We start from the raw sequence: 25,907 nt of genomic DNA, 5'->3' as shown, positions 1-25,907 counted from the left end.
TATGCATCCGGTCTCCCAGTGCACAGGATTCAGTGATTAACCTCTGCTGCCAGGCTTTACTTACCAGTTATTACACTGTATTTAGAAGACTGATGTCTCACTCCAAGGGAGAACAGAGTTCTGGAAAAATTCTTGATCTGCCCCAAAATACAAGAGAAGTAACCCTGATGTGTCCCACATTACAACACCCAGGTTATGGTACCAAGCCAGGTTACTTGTGTAAATGAAAAGTTAGGGAAGAAACCTCAAAGACCCATACAGCTGAACAACAAAGCTATCCAAGAGTTGATTCCAGATCTTTGACCTGTGATCTTTCTCACAATGCACATGGTTTATGCTAAATCACAATCCTAAACCTCAGTGTTATTTTAGAAACCAATTTGTACAGTTAGGAAACATTCCACTGATTACAGCATCTCCCAAGTACTTATATGCCCTCTTTATCTTAGCACTATGTGAGCATTGCAGAAAAATCCAGTAGTCAATGTACTAGTTGGCTTCCTATGGGAAGGACAACATTTAATTGGCTTTGATATTTTTCTTTGTTCAGTATGTTTCTCTGTGTGTGTGTGTGTGTGTGTGCGCATGTGAGAACACACGAATTTTCTTCTCTTTTTTTATGGTGCACTTCACTGACATATTTAATAGTCACTCATTTCCATAGCACTTGTTTACCATAACTTACAAAGTAAAACTGGAGGATTATATTGTATTTACAAACAAGTTGGCACTTACAGAATAAATTATTGATTCCTTTTCTTTATTATTTAATTTTCTTTTTTTTTCTCCACTTCTTTTTCACCAAAGGGCATCCAGAATTCAGGCAGAATAGTAACACCTGCTGCCAGTATGCTACATTAACATGAGTAAAATAGGATTCCAGCTGTTACACTCTTTCCCAATGATTTGCTTGTTGCTGAGAGGCAGTGCCTTCCACCTCAGTTCATGTCCAATGCTCAAAAGCTGTTAGTCAAGTGAAAGCAAAGGCTGCATGTTTTCTTCCTCATTCTTATCCATTCGTTTCAGCACCCCAGGATCCACAACTGACTGAGACCTGCAGAGGGACAACATGTTTATTTGACATTTCTAGATGAAGACAAATGAGGGCAAACCTCAGCTTTCTTTTGTTTATTTTGATTTCTGTCAGGGCTTAAAAACAAGGGCTCAGCATTACCCAGGCATCTGGTCATTGCAAATCATCAGCAAATACCCTCATGGAAGAATAACAGGGCTTTAAAGGACTTGGTGCTGATCTGTAAATACAGGAGCAAAGGGTGGAATAAATAGGATCTTCTCTTTGGTGAAATCATGAAGCAGGGAGTATCCTCCACACACAAGAGCAAACTAAGCTGTGCTCTGTAGAGACTGTCTCTCCAGAAGGTTATACAGCACTGGGCTGGAAAAGAAGGTACAATTCAGTCACCCAGCTGGCTAATCACACACTGCAATTAGCGGGATGTGTTAGCTGGAAGCACAAGTTGCTCCTTTTCTGAACAGCATCTTAATTCAACGGGACGAGATCCTAAGCCAAAGCTAGGAATAATGCCATAGTTAGCAGGATTTCTGGAGCAGTGGACAAATGTGTCAAACTCACTTTTCAGCTCAACTGAACAGGGCAGGGAAGGATGATCAGGGTAAATTCAGTGATGATTGTAAAATTTCTCTAGATTCTCTGACTCAGCCCAGAAGCATAGTATGGTACTGGTGCCCTGCAACAGCCATGTGTGATGGACAAAGTGAAAAACCAAGTCTCAAGCAGAATCAAAATGTTCCATTGGAAAAAAAAAGCCTGCAGTGCTAAGATGAGATCTCACATCAGCCATGGCTCAGCGCATCAAAAAGCAGCCACTTCTGGGGCACAGTAAATGCAATCCTTGTTAGATGTTTCCTTTAGTGACAAAACCTCATGCAGGAAATGCCTATTTCTCTTTCTTTCTGTAAAGAAGATTCGAGATGACTAAAGAGCATGTGTGCATCTCTTCAATGCAGGCAAGTATTTTTGATCAGTGGAAACACACTGTGCTTGCAGCATTGCTACAGATTTGACCATTTAGAGGGCATCAGTGCAGAGAAAAACCTTTACAAATTCTAACTTTTCCTAAGATAACCACATGGAGTCAATCCACCCCTCTTATAAACTAGCATCATCCAGTGAAACCAATGAATGAGGCTGATGAGATCTTTCTCAAAAAAAATCTAAAGAAAACTTACAAAAACACAAGAAAAAACACGACTTAAAGCCTAGGTGAAAATTTTAAACACAAGGATATTTTCTAATTATATTTATCCCATTCTCATACTAATATTAAAAATCAAGAAAATTTGCTTTAAAAATATGATCATCTCTCTTGTTATAAGCATAACTTAGACTTTTTAGATTAAGAGTGTACAATAATACTCATCCTGAACACTAGTCAGCTCCTCAGGCAGAAAACGAAACCACTGAATTAAAAGAGCTTTATTAAAATCTTCACAGGGTACTGTGCCAATACAAAGCTTATCAAAAATTTGCTGGTGGGAAGCTGCACTCATGGAAAATCCAGTTCATCATGATAAAAATTGCTGTGGAAGGAAATTAACTTCAAAGGTTTGCCAACTGGATTTAAGTGCTGAAACTGAGCCTTTTCCTCGGCTGCCAATGACTGAGCAGACAGGATTTCCAGTTCTCATCTGGGAAAACTGAAGGGGAGCTGGAATGCCTGCAAAGCCTCCAATTCCCAAATGAGGAAGCTTTGGCCATAAATTCCCAGAGCCTCCAAAACCCCCAGTGTCAAGGCAGGTGTGAAAATTGAACTGCACAAATCCTGATCTATGGTTTGTAAGCTCAGATGCCCAAATGCCTTGAAGAAGGAAGAGAAATAGTTTGTGCACAGTTTTAAACTGAAATTTACTGTCATGCTTCATCCCATTCAGCAGCAATTCACAAATGAAGTTATGTGAAAGGAAAAACATTTGTTTAAGTCTATAGCTCCTTCTCTTCTACCTACCTCTCCCAAATAACTTTACAAACATTACTGAATACATTCTGAGAAAAACACATTGGGCCAGAGTTACTCTACAGAGTTATACTACAAACTCCCATTGCAGAGGTGAGGAACCAAAGCACAGCTCCTCTGCTAAGTTTATCAACAGGGACATCTGCACTGCTGGGTTAGGTGAGAAGAGGGTGCCTCAGGATGACAGCCACAGGTGAGCACAGCCACAGGCTAAACCCAACTGCTGACACAGCTGCAATGTAGCCAGACCACGTAAACAAGTTCTCCCCAGAGGTCTGTGCTATAGGTGGCATTAATTCCTCCTTATCTCCATCATCCTCCTCCCCACCAGTCAACTTTCCTTTCAAGGTGAGGTTATCCAATTCACCAAAAATTCAAGATCTGGAGGAATGTCAGTGGTTCACATTGGGGGCAAAAAATAAGAAAGAAATGAATTCTCAGTAGGATTTTGTTTTTAAAAGGACATTCTTTCAGGACAGTAAACTAATTTTAAAATGGTAAGCCAAATTAAACAAGGTAATTGTTGGAGATCTGCTAGATGCTTGTGAAATTTGTTCTAAGCTAAGCATTTTTAATTGCCTTAGTCATGGTTTTTATATGTTAAAGATCTTCTGCACTAACATATCATACTGACTGTGGGTTTAAAGTGAGAGAAACAACCCATCAGTTGCTGAATACAAGCTAAATTTCATTTCGAATGAAATAGAGATTATCTGTTTTATCTTTTCTATTTGGGTTTTAACAGTGTCTGTGCACTTAATATACTGAAGCCTTGGGACTTTCTGTCAGTTTTGGTATTAGCACAGTAAGTCTACTTAGTACTTTTCACGTCCAGCAGCAGGAACAAGGATTCCAGCAGATGCTGGAGGCATGCTAACTGAGAAATAATGCATAGAAGGTGAAGAAATTTTACCATAATATTATACCGATACAGATTTCAACATGTTTATTTTCTGCACTAGGTCTCCAACTGTGTTTGTTCACCCAGACTGAAAGAATGTCAATTTGAAGCTTACACTGAAGTGTAATACAGTATGAAGAGAGTTTTCAAGAACAAGTTAAATGAGCATAAAAATTATTTGAGAAAGAATTAAGAATGTGGTCAACTCACTGTTTTTCCACTTAATAATATGCTTGCCTGGGACAATCTGGAAAACAGCTCCAAACGGGCTGCTCCTAAAGGACTTGACATGGGCCTTCACAAAATTTTTTTCTTGCACCCTTGGATGAAGTTTATTTACTCTCACAAAATCATTTTGCAGCAGAAAGACTTCTGCATTTCCGTTCCTTAATTCCATCCTTCTGTCTAAGACAGCTTCTCTATTGCCTCGTAGTTCTTGTGTTATGTGCAAATCATATATGTGTATTGCTCACCTTTCCCCTCCTCTGGCTATTTCTCTCAGTCCCATTTACTCCATCAACTGTGTCAGTTACACAATTCTAGTTTCATGTATCTGGGCATTGGGGATTTTGGAGGCTCTGGGAATTTATGGCCAAAACTCCCTCACTGAGAATTTGAGACCAGGTTTGCAGCCATTCCAGCACCTGTCATATAGTTTCAGAATCTTTCTTAGCTTCATACCCTAGCTCATTTCTATCCAGTTTCTTGCTATTTCCCACTTTCAATAAAGTGGAGTTTTTTTCCAACACAAATTCCTTAAACTTTACTGCTTTTTTTCTCTTTTGATTTCCTATAGCAATCTTATTTTGTCTCCTCTGCTTCCACAAAAATATCTCCCTGTTAAACCACACTGTCCTTCCCAGTCTAGGCAATATTTTCCAGCCAAAATCATATTCCTGGATGAGAAATCTGAAAATATTTTATCCTGTTTGATCTGTTTCCAAAGCTTCTTTTCCTTTTTCATTGCATGCTGTCTCCTGAAACTGGGTTCCCAGCCTAGCATATCCTAACTTAATTTTAATTACTTTATATGTTGGTTTCTGCCTTGTTTGTTCTTTTCTGATTCCTTGCTAGGCCTGCCCCTTATGAGCTGCACTCTGACTTTTGCTGCCCTTTCTGCTACCTTTTCTATCACAGTTGAAATCTTTATCCTTTTCTCTCTTACTGCCCTGGCAAGCTGGGATCAGATTCACCCTCTCCAAGTTAATGACCTCACTGCTTCCATAGTTACTGGAGAGATAACTAAGCTCTTCCTATTCTTTATTCTGAATGGTAAATGCAGCAAGCAATAACATTGTACCTTTTCAAAGAGGAGAATAGCAGAATGCCAGGATGTTTGTCAGACTAGACTATAACAACTGGCATTTATTTTGGTCCTGACTCTCCTCATATTTTCTCAGGCATGCAGTCACTGGGACTGATGGTTCAGATGCTGTAAATGTCCTGGCACCAACAGGCTGGGAGATAGCAGGCAGTGAGCTATGAGATGGAGGAGGATAAGAGCTAACATCACCACTCAGAAAGATAACTGGCCCAAATTTACCCTCTACACAGAGGCTCACTCCAGCTAGCACTGTTTCTCTAATAAACACTGTAGGCTGAGGTGAGATAGCAACTTATCCTAAAGACAGTGCCATGTACACAACCTATATGGCACCAAAGAAATGATCAGCTGCACTGAGTCCACAACTCACATGGGTAATAATGAAGGATCTTTTTAAGAAAGGAAGAAAAAGAAACCTATTGTCTTCCTATATAACAGACTGAACTACCTACAGCTTCATAAAGGAGGAAGAAGGCAAATGTTAACCCTATGGCAATACTAGAAGACACTAAAACCTTTAACTCACCTTTTCATGGATTTGGGAGAGAGGTCCTTTTCTATATCCTTTGCAGGAGTGTTGTAGGAGTCCACATTGCATTCACTGTCATCATCATATTCATGGTCAAGCAGTGTTCTTGCCCACGTCCCCATGTCATAGGGGGGCAACATTCCTCCAAACTCTGAAGGCAGGATCTCAGGGTGTATGAGCTGATGCAGGCTGTTGAGGTTGTTACCATGCAGGAATATCTGTATGTACGCATGCAGGTAAAAACACAGGGGCATCACCAAAAAACATCAAAGCTCAAATGGCATTGTCATTATTAGGAGGATATTGTACAATTTAAACATTCTGGCTGTGTTGGGCTAACAGAGATGCAGAGGAAGGCACGCATCACCTCTGCCTTAAGCATGGTCATACTGTGTTCATAAATCTCCAAAGTTATTAAAGCATAAATAACTTAAAATGTATGCAGGGAAAGGAATTTAGGAGGGATAAGAACTGGTGTTTGGTCGCTAGATGGACAGACTATTAGACAGACAAACTGCCTTATTAATCTCTTGTCAGTTGCTCTCCCTAGTTCTGTAAATTAAGTGAATAAATTAGGATTGTAATAAACAAAAATAATATTCACCTTATACAACAAGGAATATATGTTGACTTTCAGTATGCAACCATGAGTTCTATAAATAAGATAAACTGTGCAGCATAATAACAGTGCTGGAAATACTTTCTTCCTTAATGTAGTCATACCAGTAACTACCATTTCTACTTGACAATACATGAAGTAATTCATAACAGTAAATAATCACTGTTACAACACTGAGGGAATACCTGATGGACTATCTGATATTTTCCATAAATGTTTTGGTAGACTGATGTTCATATATACTTTACATTAATATATCTGTGTATTAGCATGACGTGATATGAATGTTCATGTTTAGTGTTTCCCCTCAGAGATCTTTCACGTTCCAATTCACCTTGCAGTGACTCCTCTGGGCAGCTATAGCCTTAGCATGATTTATAAGAATTACATTCAAAAGGCAGAAAGACAAAGACCAAATTACATGCTTGTCTTTTATTGCTTCCTTCAGACCACCTTCCAGTCAGCTGTGGACCCAGGAAAGTTAATATGACCATGCAAAACCAGTGATTTTCTTCCATCTCTGAAAAGAATTTATCCTTTTGTGAAAGAACATTTATTGATGGTGAAAGTTAGTTGCTTTATGGTGCCTTTACAGCTAAATGTTTCACTTCTTAGCAATTGTTTTTATATATAGCCTAGTACTGCATTTATCTGAATATAACTATCAGTTGCAAGTTTACATGACAAATTTTAAAAATGTATAATAATTCAGGATAAAAACAACAGATAAATAATAAGCCTGATGTAAAAAATATCTAAAGAGATTCCTCTTAGGTTTGGGGTTTTTTTTCCCCAATATTTTGTTCTGCATCTAACTTTTTTTTAAAGCTGATTTTAAATTTTTATGTGCTGGTCATAACTTTCACATTTTGACACTAAGTTTAGAACTGTAAATCAATATTTAACCACCTGACTACTTTTTATAGGTATTCAGTACTGACAAAAACAGTTGTAAAAAGTCAGCATTTCTGAAATTATATGCCATTGATTCAGGTGTCTAAATAAAAATTTTGATGCTAACTGATAAGCCTTCATGTTCAACTGCCTTGTCACTTTTTTTTTAATGCTGTAGCATTGCTATGAGCTGCACTTTACTCCCTAGTTATGCACAGGCAGCACTTGAGTTGAAAAGGCCTCAGACATTTCTGGCACTACAATGTTCTTTGCAGAAGCTGCAGTCAACAGAGTGCAACTGAATCCTGCAAAATGGGGCTTCATTTGCATATTTATAACAGATATTACATAAAAGGCTTTGTGATCTATAGTTCAAAATCTGTAGATATCAGAGGCCTCTCAAGCATAATCTGTCAGTAAAAAACAGCTCAACACCAAAGATCATTGTGGCCTTGCAGAGTGTGTTTGAGGAGAAAAAAATACAGAGCTGCTTAGGGAGCTGATTCCACAAAAAGGAAAAAAAAAATCATCATGTTCTTTGTAGTGCCATTGATTGATGATGTTGATTGTGTTTTCCTGGATGACAAAGTTCCTGTTACAGAAATAATATCATTCTATATTCTATCACCTCCAAGCTCTAATTTAATTGCACTGATGCAAATGGAACAAATTCAGCAACATCTCGGAGGCTGCTCATGCTTATGCACAGATGCATGCACACAAATTCCCTTTTATTGGCTTTCATTCAAATTAGTATTTGCAAACTAATACTACTAGATGCCAGCTGGGTACTTTAGCTCATGCTAATGTCAAGGAAATCACACTAGGAAAGGACTTTGTAGTCACTAACTCTGTTTTTAAAGGGAAGACACAAATAATTTTAACAGAAATTAAACAGAATGGAATTGAATACAATCTTAATAGAAACTGTAATGTTGGTAATATTTTTTTATATAACCTCCAGGAGCAAGCATATGCTTGCATTTTAAAATACATTTAAGTGCACTGCTTGACTGCGTCCTTAAAGGATAATGTTGTCTAAGTTTCTAAACCAGTTGAAGGTACCCTTTGCAACACAGATATATTTAAACATTTTCCACCAATAGCAAGCTGATATCTCATGTTAATCTACTTTATTAGAGTATGATGCATCTGCTGATGACAACTGCCAGGAAATGGACAATTAAAAAAAGAAGATTACCCTTTTTCGTGTCTTCTCCTTTAGGAAGGGCCGGATAACTGTGTAGAGCGCATGGATATACCATGGCTGATTGACGAAATGTATTCCTCCAAACCGAGCTGGAAAGCTGTCCTGTGTGTCACAAAAACAAATATATACCATTCTCAACATATGTAGCACATGCATCAAATACCATTTTTTTCCCCCGAATGCCTTCATCTTAATAATAAACCTTTAACAAGAAGAAAGATTATTCAAAACTGTGTCGTCTCAGCTGAGTTCTAACCTTCCACACCAAGGAGTAACACACCAAGGAGTAACACACCAAGGAGTGTAAGTAAGTAAGAGGAAGTGTGGAGGAAGTGTGCTGAGAGAGCTTTGCTATTCAAATAAAGGCACACTTCTAACCTCTAGGAATGCTTTAAACGTTTATTATTTGCTCACAATCCATCTATGCAATGTATTTTTCTCTTTTTCCTTTCTATGGATTTTATTCATATTTGATAGTAACAATCTCAACTCTTCCCCATGCCATTAAAGAATGTCACTAAAAATGTTCCTCAACTCCACCTTAAAAAGCAAGTGTAAATCTAAACTACTTTTCAAAATGTCTCCAATATTATCCATATTTCATGAAACTGAGACTGCATTAAACATTATGCATAAGCCCTTATGCAATATCCATGACAGTAATTCTTGTCACATAGTCAGAGGCCTTCTGGGAACTCAAATGTAAGGATAGCATATCTGTAATGAAGCAATGGCTTTTCTTTTTTACTTGCTGAAAATCACAAGGGGCAGATAACACACTAGGAAAAGATTCTGATATGCATTTTCAATTTCTAAGGCGAGAGAATATGCCAGAGGGTTTGGCACTTTGAGGAGGGCAGCCACTCTGTCCTGGAATACAATTGGCCAAATTCCTTGTGTTGTCCTCATTTTGTCTTTGCCTGGTTGATCATATGCACAAACAATGCAATAAGCCAGCTCCTATGTTTCCTAGAGTTGCACCATTGAGGAAGAAGGAAAGAGGTGTAAACAGGTGCAGTTGATGCATGTCCCCTTTTGTTTTCATGGCTTATGTCAGAACCTTCTTAGTGAAGAATCTTCTATTAGTTTTACAGACTCACTAAATTAATGGCTTTCATTTGAAGCTTAAATCAACAGGTGACACAGCATCGGCAGCCATGGTAGTCACTTAGATCACAACCAGTTTTCTCACAGCAGCAGCTCCCATTTGACCATGCAGAAAACAAACAAGGACATCCTTTCCAGCTACACCTCCTCCTCTTCCTCCACTTCTCCTCCTCCTATGTGGATGCAATAAAGACAACTTCAGGTCTGTGCCACTGGGATCAAAGACTCAAAAGGAGGCAATCAAATGGTCTGGCATAGTGGTTTGTGCAAAGAGATGTATTTTGCCTCCTCTGGAGACAAGCAAGGAGGCCCTACAGAACCACCCAGTAGCTTCAATGTAATCTGCAAAGCATCACTTGAAGCATAGGGTCATACAGCACACACCAACAAAATGGCCAAGAAAAAAATTATAAACTATTCCAGCCAATCAAGAACTGCCACAAAAGGAAGGCAGAAATTGCAGGAAGGAAATATTTCATTAAATGTTTCCAGATAGGAATATATTTTTAAAAAGTTCAACTGCCTGTATATCCACAGAATCTCCGTAATTCAGTGAATGTGTTTAGACCTGTGGGAATAATGAAGTACGAATCACTGACTCCTCTCCAAGGATCCATTCACATCCTGTCAGGCACACCTGACCCAGGGGCTCTTTACACCAAAGTACCTGTTGCCCTCAAAATTTTAACAACTTGGTGGATTTTCCATCAAGAAGGCAGTACCTTGACAACAATTTACAGTGAGGATGACAACCACAACACACCCCACTCACATCTGGCTGGCCAGAGCACAGCAGTCAAAGCAATCAATGGTCTGTTTTGCATCTTTTCTCCAGAAACTTTTGATTAACAGCAGCTTTGAAAGAAAACAATCCTACTGAAAGATTGCTGCAGAAGCCTCATTCTGCTAAATGCCCAATTCCTGTCACCACTAACTAAATGTCAAACAGGATGGTTGATAATCTGACACGTAATTCACTCTGTTCAGTATTGCAAATCCACAAACACCCTTCTGAGGACACAGCTATGATCTGCAAAAGGCAGTAAATTATGTTTGTATCACAGTGATCCAACAGATCCATTAGGAAGGATAAATCACTGGATGACACTTTAACCTTTACTTACAGGAGATACAATTTATCTACAGAAGGTTGCATTTATTTGGATTATCACAGCTGGTTCTCTAGCAAAGAAATCTGGTGCTCCATGATGCATACCATGCACAAAAAGCCACACACTTAAAGCAGCAGAAATCTCAGCAGAGCTGAGAGTCACACAGAAACTGAGGACAATTTGTGAATAAGATCTCAATAGGCAAACTGACATGTACAAACACAGATTCAGAGCAGAGTGCCAACAGCATTTATATGCTAATGTAGCCTCAGAATGCTCTATATCTTTTTAAAAATACAAAATTCCCAGCACACAAAAGGATTATCCTTGAAAAGTACTGCTTTGATGCATCTACCATCTTCTCCTGCACCTTAGAAACCATTTACACAGAGGATCACAAATATATGTGGAATGATCCTCAAACAGAAGATGCCACTTGATCTTAGTTTCAGTGTTTCTCAGAAATTCTGAAGGCATTTTCTGGAACTAAAGAAGATGGGTATTTATCAGTCTCTGTGACTGAACTGAGGTGCCCAGATTCAGAAGCACTTCCTAAGGTGTAGTTAGGACTACAAAAAAAATTGTGCCAAAAAAGAGAAAAGGTGATTTGGTCAGAATGATCCTGCATTGTACACAGTGCTTAGACTAGCATTCAAAAGCTGCTGAAAGTAGATCCAAAAGCAAACCTGAAAAGAATCTGCGGAAAAAATAAAAAAAGCAGAATAAGAAACTACATCTGCTAGAGAAACAGGTGTCAGAAGGTTGTATTGCTCTTCTCAAATGCACCTGATTTCCACATGGGGATTTGCCAGGCAGATGGTCATCCTACACAAACAGCAGGCAGGAATTTCTTTCCAAACACTGATTCTTCTGGGGTTTTATGTAGATGAGGTTACAAGCACGGTGGCAGTCACAACTGCCTCTGCAGACATACTGTACTTCAACAGATGAGCCTGTAACCCATGAATCACATTAATTCCAAGTAAAAGGAATCTCTTGGCAGAAAACAGTAAGAAACGGAGATCAACTGTGAAGTGAGCTGGGCTCCTGACTGGAAAAAGTAATAAATCTGACGGGGTATTACCAAACTGCAAAAAAGAACTAATTATTTATACACAGCGGGTGGATTTCTCTTAACATCCACTGTAACCTCTGTTTCAGCAGCAGAACATAACTTTTGCTTGTCTCTGATGAGTACGGTTTGTAACACGGCCATGCCATAGACACAGACAAGCAGGCAGCTACCATCAGAGACCACAGCCCCCCTGACACGAGGCTTGAAAGGACGATTAGCAATAGGCTGCCAAGGAAGAGGCACACACCCCTACCCTGCTGTCTGCAGCACTGGGGGACTACTAGTGCACCAGCAGCGTTGCAGAACAATCCCTCACTGGGTTTCCATCTCTTGTGAAATGGTTCTGTGGACTCACACGCGGCAATTTTAACCTCTCTGACAAACATAGTTTATATAAACTATCTTTACAAGCTTTCTCTCCAAGGACCCAGCTGCTGTTGCCTGCTACCACCCTTGGCGCATACTAAGAAGCCAGGCTGCCACTGTCCAGACACCAAATTCTACTCCATGCTGGGCTTGGCCATCACCTGAGCCAGCTCTCAGGGCTTCACAGGGCTTCTCAGGGTTTCCCTGCTCCTCTTTGGCCAACAGGAACTCTTACAGCACAGGTAGTAACAGCAGAAACAGTATATGAAATTTTCAACAGTACTTGTGAGAGGAAAGTGCTAAATTTTTACTGAAAACCAATGTGAGTCTTCTTAATGGTGTAAGGACTGTTAAAAATGACCCAGCTTTTTATCTTTACCAAATGCAAAAAATCAAAGAACTTCTTAAAGGCCACAGCATTCTTCACTCCTTGAGCATCATGCCTACATTTAAATCTCTTCAGCCCTCCTAGCTGAACTCAGGACTGTAATCAAATTTGTTTGCACAAATATTAGAACTGTAGTGTCAGAAACTGCTGAGACCACTGTGTGCCCAAAGGTGCTTTGGCTGCCCATTGTCATCAGAGCCTTACAAGTATGCTGCACATCTACAGCTGACTGTCTGGACACCTTGCCACATATTAACACTGAGAGAGTGCTTGGGCATGTGTGCTCTGGGGTTATTTCTGAGGGTTTGCTGCCCTTATGTGCAGTGAAACTGCTTTTGTGGACAGTCTAGACAAACATAATGAATACACTCACACCCTTTACTTAAGGCTGCACTTGAGTGCTCTGATGAATTCAGCTGTAGGATCTGCAGACAACAAGAGGTTACACAGTCAAAACTGCAACAGTTGTATCTTCATAAAAAAATCAAGTTCAAAGAAAGCATACAAAACTATTACAGTCTTAACTGTGACTTAATACTTCTTGCTGAAGATAATACATTAGGCCTCCTTTAGCTTTTCTGAAAAGTGAAGCGCTTCAGGGGAAAAAAATACTATGATGAACCAAAATAGTATCTTTATATGGGAAAGCTCCACTAGAAAGAAACTGGAACATTTTGTCTGCTACAAAATGCGTCACAACTAAACTTAATTTTTAGCATGTTAAAGAGAAGACTATGGAAACTCATGGAAAGAAAAGGGTCTGGCTAGAAGGAATAGTTCACATTCTTACAATCCAAGAGCTGAACTACCAGAGGAACCAAGGGTCACTGCCATCTGCATCAAGAAAGGACACCTGTCTTGCTACCAAACTGTAACTTTCACCATAGCTAGGAAAGAACAAGGCATTCCTAATACCAAACTTCCTGCCAGAATCCATCCATGACATGAGACCTTGCAATGCCTCAAAACAAACCAACTTTTATGTCAACACTGATCACCTGTACTCAAGACGTGACTGGAACCAGTGGTGAGGATTGGATGATTAGGAGACTGGAAAGTGAATCTTTGGCATCTAAAAGAATTTGGTTTGGATTTTTTTTAAGGAAACAGATGCTAAACACGCTAGGGAGAATAAATAACAGATGAGGAGAGAACCTTTCAAAACAAAGGACAATGGTGACACCGAAACAAGGGAGAGAAAGCTGACCAGGAACACAACTAGTTTGGAAGCTGGTAGACAGCTTGGAATTACCAAACATGCAACAAGCCTGGCAGGGACCAGCACCTGCCAGCACCCTAACTCATTTTGAGAGAATCAGTAAATTCTGAATAAGCTAAGCTTCAGGTTGTCTAACAACAGAAGACCTTCTCTCTGCACCTCTCTGTTAAGGCTCTTTAAGGTTCAGAAAAAGCAAAATCTCAGGTGGTGAAATTTTGCTTGACCCTTGAAACAGCTGCACTAGCGATTTCCCTCTGTAAGACTAAATTGTTATTCTTTCCTAGTCTGAGCTTTTCATATTATACAATGTTGAGCCATTTCTAAGACAAACAAAAAGTGACCAAATAAATTTTTGTTACTGTGTTCAACCAAAAGCACAGTACCTAAAGGCAGATTAACATCATTCAGTGACATTCCTACAAAATAAGATTTAATTATCTAGAACTGGATGTTGTCATTTTGCTAAGAAGCTTCCAGTGAAGCAATTTGACTTTTGACAGTCCTTTTCATTTCTATTAGCCATTTTATCTTACGGCTTATACAGAAATATGTTAAGTTGAATGAAATGAGAAGAGAGATGGTATCCATCCAGTGAGAATATTTTTTTATTAGAGTATCTGTCTTAATTTCAAATAGTGTTCCACCCTTCATTTCAATATGCTACCCATAAAAATTATATATTGTTTAAATTCATTAGGTGGGATTTAAAAGTAATTTGACCATATGTGTCAGCATGTTTATATATAAATATAATAAAATTTAAAACCTACATAGATTTTGTGCTTTCACTGTTTGGATAAAGGGATTATATCACTCTCAATTTTTAATTAGGTGGTCCTGATAAAGAAAGCATTAATAAATACGTAAAATATGTAAAAAATGTAAAACCTTAATTTTAATTTGAAAGTACTTTATTTCTTTGCAAATTACCCTCAGTAGGTTTTAGGCTCTTTTTTTTCCCAAGTTTTAATTGGAAATTGTGAAATTCATTTAGAAATTTTTCTTTGTTTTAATGGGGACTTGTGCTTTAGAACACTGGTCTTGGCCTGTTTGTTTAGTTTAGACCTTGAAAATGAAGGCTTTAATTTTAAAGAAGAAATGAAAAAATCTGTTTTTCAAGGACAATACAGTTTTCAACTATCAGCACTGCCTCTTTTCTAACACTTCATTTGGAATGTGGGATATTAAAAAGGGGGATAGGAACCCAAACATTTTTACAGCCTGATGCTATTTTCCAAATCAGCAAAGCCAGAAAAAGGGTAAGAGGGTAAAAGTAGGTTCTTCTATTCTGTTTTCTATCCTGTGATGAAAACCATTCTTTACAACAGACAATTATCAGATGGTTATTTCCTCTATGGAAATTCCCATAAGGAAAAAAAAAAGTTTGTTTTCCAGGCAGCTTGTGAATGTCTTATTAGATTAAGATCACAGACAAACACTGCAAACTGCTGTGCATAAACACAGTAGCAATACTTTCATAATACTGATGGAACAAAAATAATGTGGAAAATTACTGTTCATAAAGGATTCCATACTCCAGTTCCTGAAGGCAGAAGTCTTTGGCCAGGGACTGCATAGCAAGAGCTGAAATGCCACACCAGCATCCCAACTTGTGCCACCCTTGTCCTGAAGTCACCCTCTTGTCAGTGAGACTGTCCAAACAGCCCCCGGTCTCTGCCAAACTGCTGACCACAGGATTACTGTCAGGATGCTTTTCATCATGCAGAAAGCTTCCCACAGACCTGAGGTCATTTCAAAGAGGAGCATCAGTAGCTACCAGAGACCGCCCCCCTTCCTTGTACCTGATCACTTTCAAATATGAGTAGGTTAAACAGCACCTGGGAATGAAGGGATATTTTGGGATAATGTTAAGATGAGGATTGAAAGAAACAAGGTAAGGCAGAAACCATAGAAATAAGACAAAAGTGAGGAGCAGAAGTGATTAAATAAAAAAGTAATTCAGGGAGAGATATCAAGACACCACTGTGATACACAAGAGAAAAACATTCATCTTATTACCTCTCTAGCCCCTTTTCAAAAATTTCACAGGAAGGCAAGGAAAGAGAAATATAAAGTATTCTTGTATAGAGGACCCATGTTTTATAGTCACATGTCAAGACCGATTTTGCAGATCTAAAGTCAAATTGGGTAAATAAATACCAAATCTTTTATCTTCCATGTAATTTCATACATCATTCCAGCTGACAATCTCCTAGGACCAGACCCAGCCTAAGGATTTCCAGTTCAGGACTGACTTCTGTCAAAATTTGCAAGAAGCTAATCTGAACCTGTCCAGGAAATGAGGTGCATAGGTCTGCAGATGTATCAGGTGAAGAAAGATCCTGCACAGAGGCAAAAATGCACGTTTCAAATAGCACTGCATAGCTATCTGGTACCACTAAGTCACTGAGTTGAAAAGATACCATTTCTCCTACCATAATATTCACTTTTTGTCCCCTGGAAATTAAGAACTTCTAAACTGGTGCCTACAATTTTATTATTCAAAGCTCCTCTGAAAATGCAAGACTCTGTTTCAGACAAGACGCATTAAAACTGGATTAATGCCTTTTGTAAGTTTCAATTTACAACAATACAATAAACTGAAAAGTATAGAGTTTCAAGAGTTATTTCATGAGCCATGTGTTTCCTCATACTATGAGGAATCAATCTCCATCACTGCAATAAGCACTAAGAGCTGTAATCATTTTGGCCATCCAATTTTAATCCGTCACTCCATGCAAATCACAATCCTGAGAACTGAACTGAACTGTAAAATTGGAGTGATAGTGATTTAAGAAAAATCAGCTGAGAACAGCCACTGAGATCCAGAATGCAGCATAATTAAGCTTTAAATTACTGAGGAAATTGAATAACTGACTTGAGATCCATTAATAAGTATTATATTTTATTAAGAGTAGAGGTATCATGAACTATACAGCATACATAGTTTCAAGAGGTCAGTTCCCCACAGGACGAATCTATTTCCAGTTCCAAAAAGTGTTCAAATATCTTTGTCATAGTACAGAATGAAGATTTATTTCAGCCTTTCAGCTTTTAAGAAAGCCTTAGTCCGAACTGCTCAGCTACACTTTATCTTTTCAAAGGTGCTTGAAAAGATATGATTTCCTACATGCTAACTCCACTTCAGCTTCCCTCTTCTGCACTCCTGAGTGACTGCTGGTGGTACACATATGCAATATATGCCTGGGAGTCCAGGGAATTTCAATATTGTTTGAGGGAGAACTGTCATTCAGGTTATTACTCTAGAGGACCACAGATCACTGTTCATGAATTCTAACTTCAAACATCAACCCCCTGTCTTTGTAAAGCCACATAAGCATGGGTGTTTTCTGTGCTAGCTTCTATGGAGGAAACCTTCCAGTAAAAACCAGAGATTCATGACAACTGGGAAAATAAACAGCTGCATGTTTTACCATACATATCTAGAACAAGGCTAATGTGTTTGCTGTGCTATCAGGATATGCCAGTAATGAAGAAATGTGATGGTAGGATCTCTCATAAAATCACACTTTTGAAACTCTTGAAAATTCATGTACAAGGAGTTGGGAGATCAAAACCAGGAATGCAGATGTCTTCTTGCTAAGATAAAAGCGGAACCAATGTGAATGCATTCTCAGCAAGAGAAAACAACAGTAACCTCAGCTCACATCACATGGGTACCCACAGAGAAAAGAACTCAACTCTGAAACTGTCTGGAATGCAGTGTCCAGTGCTGGGCTTCCCAGTACAAAGCAGACAGAGCCATACTGGACACAGTCTGGCAAAGGGCCCGGAAAATGACTCAGGGATTGGAGCATCTCTCATACGGACAGAGACTGAGAGATCTGGGAATGTCCAATGTGGAGGAGAGATAACTCAGGGGAATCTCAGCAATGGGCATAAACACCTGAAGGGAGGGTGTAAGAAGCTGGAGCCAGGCTGTTTTCAGTGGTGCCCAGTGATAGGATCAGAGGCCATGGGAACAAACAATCAAACACAGAAGGGTCCTATTGAACATAAGGAAACCATGTAAGAGCACACAGCTCTAAACAGGTTAGACACTGATGAAAAATATAAAATCACTGAGGTAAATAGTCTTTTTACCTGGTATTTTTCAAACCACTTATCACAGTTATGCTATTTTTTGAATTCTTCACCAGCAGAAGTAACCAGTGTGATGATAGACTTCTCAAAGGCAATTAAGAATTATTTGCTGGTAGATGTTAATATTTACCCTATGGAAATTGCTTAAGCTTCTTGGCTTGGCTGAGGTCACTCAATAAGTGACTGTCAAAAATGTGCTTGACTTTCTCCACCTAAACTAAGGCTTACCTTACCTGCAAACCCTGACATTTCATGCATCACACTCTTCAAACCAGGATTACAAAACGTAGCCACTGCCCAACTGCCTGCACAACACTGAACAAGTTCAGTTTCCAAAGGCTGGGAATGAGCTGCCTCCCCAGTTCTGACACCCACCAGTGAGCCCAGCTTTTCAGAAATGTCAGAGGCAACACAGGCATCTCATAGATCAGGGAGTCAGCAACAATCTTAACTCCATTCATTAACGACACCTCTAGAAAAGAAGTTCAATTTCCATTTTGAGACTGTCAATTTGCTACTCTGCTCTTAGCTCGAACAACATTACATAGGGTGGCTGCATTTGAAAGTATGTCTTTTTTCTAAACATAGCATTATTTACAAAGATATTACTTCTGCATATGTAACATCTTCAGATGTTTAAAACTAGAGATTGCAAAATATTTATTGCTCTACTGCTAAAACCTTATTCAAATTGCAGGATCTTAAGTGCAATGCAAAATACTAGACCAGTGTAACCTACTTTTTACAGGAAGCCTAAGAATGTCTGCAAAAACATCCTCCTTCTCTCACCTTCCTGGTCTACCTTTCTGATTTAGCCACACTGTGATCTGAAACCCTCTTCTACATCATGGCTTACATTTTCTGCTCTCCTTTGCTCCCGCCACTCCAGCGCTAGTGGTTGATGCCAACCAGAGAATTAAATCCCCAGTACAGGGATGACGGCATACGGCATGTGTGAGTGGGTTTAATGGAAGGCAGAGACACCCTGCTGGCTGTCTCTTGCTCCCCATCCATTAGGCATCGTGCCGTGCTGTCCGGAACATCCATGCTATTAGTGCCACAACCATGCAGCCGTCATCCACGTCACTCCTGCTGCTGCTGTAAAGGCCCCTGCTGTGACCACCGTGTGTACCTCAGAAGGAGGCTGAAAATACAAAACTCCTCACTTCAGTGAAGATATCATTAAACATTAAACAATAAACCTGAAACAAGCTTCTACCTCCGCTTAACTGAACAGCCAAGAGTCATTCCTCAGCAACACAGGACAAACTGAAATAAAATCAGAGCCAATGCTAACATCAGCAGACATGGCCTCTTCCAACCTACCCATTCACAAATGGATGCTGCTGTAGAGACAATGTCACAAAGCTCCTGCAATTGTACAAAAAAATAATTTAGGCAAGCAAAATACCCGTTAGGTATTAAGAAGTGCTGGGGAACACAGCAGGATGCAGATACAGTCTCAAAATGCACCACATTTTCTAGCCATAAGACATCTTCAATTGCCAATGAACAAAAACTGCATTGAAATCTATAAGGAGTTAGACTGCATGTGTGTCTATGTCTGTGTATAAAAATCATTATGCCTCAAAAAGCAAATTAATCTCTTAAAAATTATTAACATGGATAATTTGGCAATTTCCAGTAGCCTATTCACTTTAACATAGATTTAAGAGCTCAGACTATCAGCATAGGACAAAAAAGGCATTTCCTTTCTAGGAACCAGAATCAGTTCTTTGTGCCCTACTGGTAGATCAACTATGTATTAGAGCTGCAGCTGCTTGACTTTTAATCCACGTTAGTTCACAGACCTTAAACAAATTTGATGCTACCATATTAAAAAGGGAAAGCACTAGAATAAGTTATACATAAACAAAAATGAAAACAGATCAAGCAAGAGACCAATTAATCAGTCAGATGCTGGCAGTGAGAGGACAGGCTGCCTACTGCCAGCACACAGGGAAATAAGAAACACACAGATAAATAATTTAAATTCCCTTAAATGCAATTAAATCCAACCTGGAATAACCATAAGATAATTCTTAACATGTTTCTTTGCTAACCTTAGTTTTGGCAATTCAGACAAAGAAATTTGCTGATGTGTATATATGTGTACAGTGCAGTACTACAGACGTATAATACCTGTTCTCATGCTGAATAAACAACACTTCAAGCCACATTCTGGATATCAGACACCAGCTGTATGCTTAGCCATTTAAAGATCCTGAAATAGATCATTTAAAGCAGTACTTCAGTCAGCTCTGCTCATTTTGGAGCCTGGCTGATAAATCTTCACATGTAGCCGAAGCATAAAATAGTCTTCCATTTTCTGGGCCCAAATTCCTGCATCATTGTATCCACTACAGTCTTTCAGCACTAAAATTAAAAGCAGTTTGAATATTTAAATGTTTTGTGACAAGAACACAGCAGCTAAATCTGTCAGTATACAAAATGCAAAAGCTACCTTAGAATTTGAGTTCACCAGATGGAGGGAGGAAAGGAAGGTAGATGTAAAAAAAAAGCGGGGGAAAATTATCTCAGAATTCTTGCTCACTATTGCTACTGCTTTGGGAGCTGTAGTTTGAGTGCTCTAAAATTCCATTTCCTTACAGAGACAATGTTATTTGGTTGAAATATTTTTTCCTACAGTGCACAACAGTCTGTCCTGGAGACAAGAACAGATACAGCCTAGGGGTAAATGGGGATGTGAAGTGTCTGAATGCTCCACTCAATGCTGGCAGCTTTTCCAAAATTAACACTTCAATTTTGACCGGTTTGATACTTTTAAAATAAAAAAATGTCTAGAAGGGAGACATTTTACATGAACATTTTCTTTTAGTCATTATGGAAAATTTGTGATTCTTCTTAGAAAGGCTTTAGAATCAAAGGCTGTAATGTGTCTGTTTAAATTTTTAGAAGTATAGCTTTTGTTTTTGTGGATAAGCATGCAGCATCTTGGAGCTATTCTAAAAGATTTCATTCTGTTACTTGCTGTGATCATACACAGCACAAGATTATGCCAGGATAAGAAATTGAATTTCATGCAGATCTGATATGGACAGTTATGTGATGAAATAAATCACAGACAAGCACAATCCTGTGTGTCCCAAGACACCCTCAGTATTCAAACAGACTGCTTTGTTATTTTAAGCCGTCACACTGCAGTAAATTTCATCACCCAGTCCTGTGACTGTGACAGACCTCACCTGCAAAGTGTGAGAAATGCTGAATGACCTCCAGGTGGAGCCTAAAGTGATGCCCAATGGTTGTTGGCATTTCAGTAATTGGTTCCTCTCCTCCACCTCAACTCTGCCTCAAAGTTCCAGCACAACTAAACAGTTGGTGTGCTCACTGGAGCTGCTAGCTTTCAGCAGGACAAAAGTAATGAAGGTTCATGACCATTTCTGGGTGTATAAAGTCCCACGGTGCCATTGTAGACAGAGAAGCATTAACCTCAATGACTTGGTCAAACAACTCGAGGAATCTCATTCTGCCTATCTAAATCCTCTCTATACTTTCAGCTGACTCCAACATTTTTACAGCAGAATTCAACTGCCTCAAAGTGTCATCAGGAACAGGAAAACACCAGACACAACAACTCATCCAATGTAAGATGTGATCGTGTCATCACTACAATTGTTATGAGTTTATAGCAAGTGGGTCTGATGAGCTCGACCAGCTCTGTGACATTTCAGTACTGCCATATCAGCCTGCAGGGGTGAGTGCAGGCTCACCAAAGATCTCCAAAGCAATATTCTTCACACACAGCTCACTCACTTGAACTCACTGTGGACTTGCATTGTATCAGGCGTACTACATCATTTCTGACTAGAGAGACAGGCCTTTTCCTAATAAAATGTACCATAAGAAGTACCAAGGTACTCAAAATAACATTCTACAAAATTCCAAGCAGCATCTATACTGCACAATTAACAGCACCCAGAAGCATTTATGGAAGAGAAAGTCAATTTTCTATACTGTAAAACTGCTAGAGTAAGCTACAGCCACCCTCCCTCTCCCAAACAATTTGGAAGGTAAACAGAAATCAAGCCCCATTTCCAAAAATGACCTTTGAATGTAGCTATATGCTTAAGTTAACAATAATAATAATAGCCAGGACACAGCCACTACAGCAGAGGAGAGCAGCCCTGGGCATGTCTGTTTTATTAGTACATAGTTACACTCTCTTAAAGATCTTGTCCACTGGCAGTTGCCCATTATAAACCAGCAAGAAACTCAGGAAAACTTGAAGCAATTTTAAATTATTTTGCCTCATACAAAATAAACATATTCACTTCCAGATGTTAGCTATGGATTTTTTAAATTCTATTCATTACACAGATTAAACCTTTTAAATACCATTAATTAAACAGAGTGGCTACTCAAGCACTATGAGTCTATTGTGTAAACACATGTTAAGGAGTCCTGAGAGATATTTTTGTCCACAACAGTCATGTCTACTGACTAGGGGTTTTTGTACAAAACTTAGTATCACAACAAATGCTTCTGTTTGTATCATCGCTGTTGAAACTTCTATTGTCCATATTCTGTATAGTCTGAAATGGTGACTAGAAATGGCTGCAAGATATAAAAAATTCTTCATGCAAAATAATGCATCATTATTATTACTTGGTTAGCCATCAGGTCTTCAGCATCCCAGTTTCTTTTCAACAGCACTGAGAAATGTATTGTCATTTATATTCGAGATAAGTTATAATGAATACATTAAGTTCTGTCCATATTCCAATTAATTCTACAGGCAACTCATAGGTTTCAACCAGGAACCCTGGGATCAGTTGCATCATTTGGTAAATGGGAAAAGTGAGGGAGAAGAGCCTAGGTCTGAATATCAGTAACAAGTGAAGGATGCCAGAGTTCACTGATCAGCAGATCTAGTGAGAGCATGCAGGGGTTTTGGAGAACCTCAGTTACAGCAATGTAACTGCCTTTGAGGAGCTGGACTCTGCATCAGGTGAGAATCAAGTCCAGTCTGAGGACACAACTGATAAATATAAAATAAATAAAATCCACATACAGGGATTGCTGATGGTAATAACTATTTCTGATAGTCTTAACGAGTAACTCATCTGGGCTATGTGATTCTCCTTTTTCAAAACAAGGTACCTGTCGGAAAACAGTTCTCCACTACTGAGTATCTACTGAATGGTTTTTTTCTATGTAAGAGGCTTCATATGCATATAACAAAAACAACTTATTCCCTATCATCAGTAGGGTGAACAGCACAACCCCAGTGGGAATAGGAGCTAGATTAACAGACAAGCTGAATTCATGGCAAACAAAAAATGTGAGAAAGACCTTTGCGTGATTTTGTATTTCACAGAGAAAAAAATTTATTTACAAGCATTTTATAGTTTTGAAATAAAACTCCCCCTCATTGTGTTGGCTTTCTTTGATACTAACATAAATACAGATGTAAATGTGTTTGCAAAAAAATTATTATCTTTTCTACAACACTACTGTTAAACAAGTGTTGCTAGCTTAATGTAACTCAGCATCAGTGCAAAGACCTTACAATGTGTATTCCAATAGAGCACAAAGTTTATAAAATAGATGAATTGCTATAGCAGCAGGCTGTATACAGTTTTATATAGTCCACACAAACTATAATTCTCCCCTGATCCATACCTACCATACTGGCATGTGCTTTTCAGTACTACATAAAACAGTAACAAGTACAGACGCTATTTACTATCAAAGCATGTGCACAAGTATGTGCATCATCTACAGTTCCTGCAGATGAAAAGTATTCCCAATGAGGATCATACTACATTACCCTGGACATGGCTTCCAGCCAGGTAGGGAAGATATTCTTCTCTTCAAATGAGAGATCTAAAATAATGCCTGAAGCAAGAATCAAACCAGAAGTCAAAATTTTGAAATTCAAGCAAGTAACTCTCTGTCCAACCTGGCAGGCCTAGCTTTGTTTAAATCCACATCAAATTGACACCAACTCTGCTGATCTCCATGGACAGGGGACCACTGCCAACTCTCCAAAGCTGCAGGGATTCACAAGCACAGGGGACTGCACCAGAGATTGCAGGAGTATGAAGATGAGCACAGAGAATAAATAAAGAGAAAACATAAAGATACAGAAAGACACCAGCATTATGGATGGGAAAGTTTGGTTCTCCTGCACTGGAGCATCTTGTCTAGCTCAAGAAGAAATAGGGTTTGGGTCAGTTTTGGTGAAAGTCACTTTCACATTCACTGCAGGTAACCACAGAGCTTCTTCTGCAAGGATGGAGAGCTGCATTCATTACTTTAAATGTGCTAACTAGAAATTTGATTGTTAAAATTTGATTGGGTTTGACTCACTGTTACACAACACTAAGGGAAATAAGATCTATTTTACAACTCTAAAAATGAGGGCAAGAAAAATGGAACACATGAGCATCTATCCCTAAGACTCACTTCACAGTTTGGTTATCTCCATGCCTCAACACACTCACCTGTTACCTGGGAAACATCATGGAAATCTGACTTTCCAGCACCAACTCCTCTAACTCTATGCCTGATGACATTTTCTTGCAGTGACAGATCCTATTTTCACCCCTCCTGCTCCTTCTCATTAACATATAAAAGCATTACAGTACATTTCATTCTAAAAGAACTTGCTGTCCATCCCATTTCTATTTTACAGTTAACACTCAAGAAATGGGATGCCCTCAGTTGCTGTGTTATCCATTCTCTCTGCCTTATTCCCAGTCTCCCTGATCCATGCCTACTGTTGGTTTCAGTGCTGTGGGTCACCTTGCACCATCCCACGGACTTCAGCACTAATTCCCTGCTCTCTTCACACTGAATATCATCCCTAGAGAACTCCTTTTTCCTACAAGCATTTCAGTGTCATTCCAGTGTCAACACATGTATAACCTCAGCTCATGTCTCCCACTGCCAAGCCTCACCCATCATTACTACTTGCCTGAAAGCTCACTAACAGCACTAAGCCCAAATTCACTGTTTTTACTTTTTCTAGTGTTGCAGCAATCTTCACAATGCAGTCAGCCAGCAAACTCAGTCTTGTGCTTCTCTGTAAAGTCCTGTTCTCCTCTAACACCAGTGTCTGCAAGACCTACACTCACCACGTCTTTCCACATACAGTGTTGTGGGGAGCCTGACCCTGTCATCTTTAATATCCTACTGCCACATTTTGTCCTGCCTAGAAGTTGTTCTAAGCGTTAAGGTCTTTTTAATCAGTATGGGTTTGATGATCCCAGGGCTGTGTATTTCAGTCCATATTGAAAGGACCAACCACGAGAGAAAGGACAGGAACACATCACCCACCTAATAAAAATAAGGAGGGAAACTAGACTGACACTATTTGCGTGACCAGAATTGTGATCTATGTGAATCCTGACTGAATTCCCTTCTAAGCTTTTATTGGGTGTTGAAAAGAAGATCAAGGTTCTGAACAAGGAGGGGTGAGAGAAGCAAGCAACACCTAGCCCGATATGATGCACTAATGGCAAAAACATTCATTCTGAAACTATCTGCTCTGCAGCAAAACATGCCTCCTGTAATACAATACATGAGTCAAAGCAGATTATGCCCAGGCTTCACAGCAGAACGTGGAACAAAGCAAGTCATCCCAAACCAACCCCCCCATTGGACTACGACTGATGCAAGGTCGGGAATGCCAAATAAAAATCTGAACAGCATGTCAGGGCTCCGCTCGCCCCACCTGGCCTTACCTCAGGAAGAGGGACAGATGGTGCCAGTGACTCAGAAGAACGCCAAAAGGCTCTCATCTCACAGCAATAACCTATGTCCCAGCCCTGTGACAGGCTGTCATCCAAGCAAATAGTATTTTTCAAGGACGTAAGTGTGAACTTGATGCTGGTAGGAAAACATAACAGAGTACTCTCACAGACAACCTCTCTTTTTGGAACCTGGGCAAAGATAACTCTATTCTGCAGTTTCACCTGTGTGCTCCTCTGTGGGAGAAGGCAGGGCCTTGGGTAAAAATGCCTAGCAACATAAATTACAGCTTAGTATAAGTCTTCTGACTAAGTTTAAATTATCAAAAACCTATACAGGAATAA

The 25,907-nt window shown here is 39.3% G+C and overlaps 1 protein-coding gene across 1 annotated transcript in view; it reads right to left on the bottom strand.

Annotated features, from left to right (window-relative positions):
- Positions 1 to 533: 533 nt before the first annotated feature.
- Positions 534 to 25,907, bottom strand: part of CLVS2 (clavesin 2) — a 48,269-nt gene continuing 22,895 nt past the window's right edge. Inside the window, exons 3-5 of the mRNA XM_062488771.1 lie at positions 8,465 to 8,575; positions 5,748 to 5,968; positions 534 to 1,054 (exon numbers count right to left, since the gene is read on the bottom strand). Of these exons, the coding sequence (XP_062344755.1) occupies positions 967 to 1,054; positions 5,748 to 5,968; positions 8,465 to 8,575 (420 nt within the window). The 3' untranslated portion in view covers positions 534 to 966. The remainder of the gene's footprint in view (positions 1,055 to 5,747; positions 5,969 to 8,464; positions 8,576 to 25,907) is intronic.

This window comes from Cinclus cinclus, chromosome 3, assembly GCF_963662255.1.
Source record: "Cinclus cinclus chromosome 3, bCinCin1.1, whole genome shotgun sequence".
Lineage (NCBI taxonomy): Eukaryota > Metazoa > Chordata > Aves > Passeriformes > Cinclidae > Cinclus > Cinclus cinclus.
Note: the sequence above shows the minus strand (reverse complement) of the source record. Positions and strands in the feature narration are given on the sequence as shown.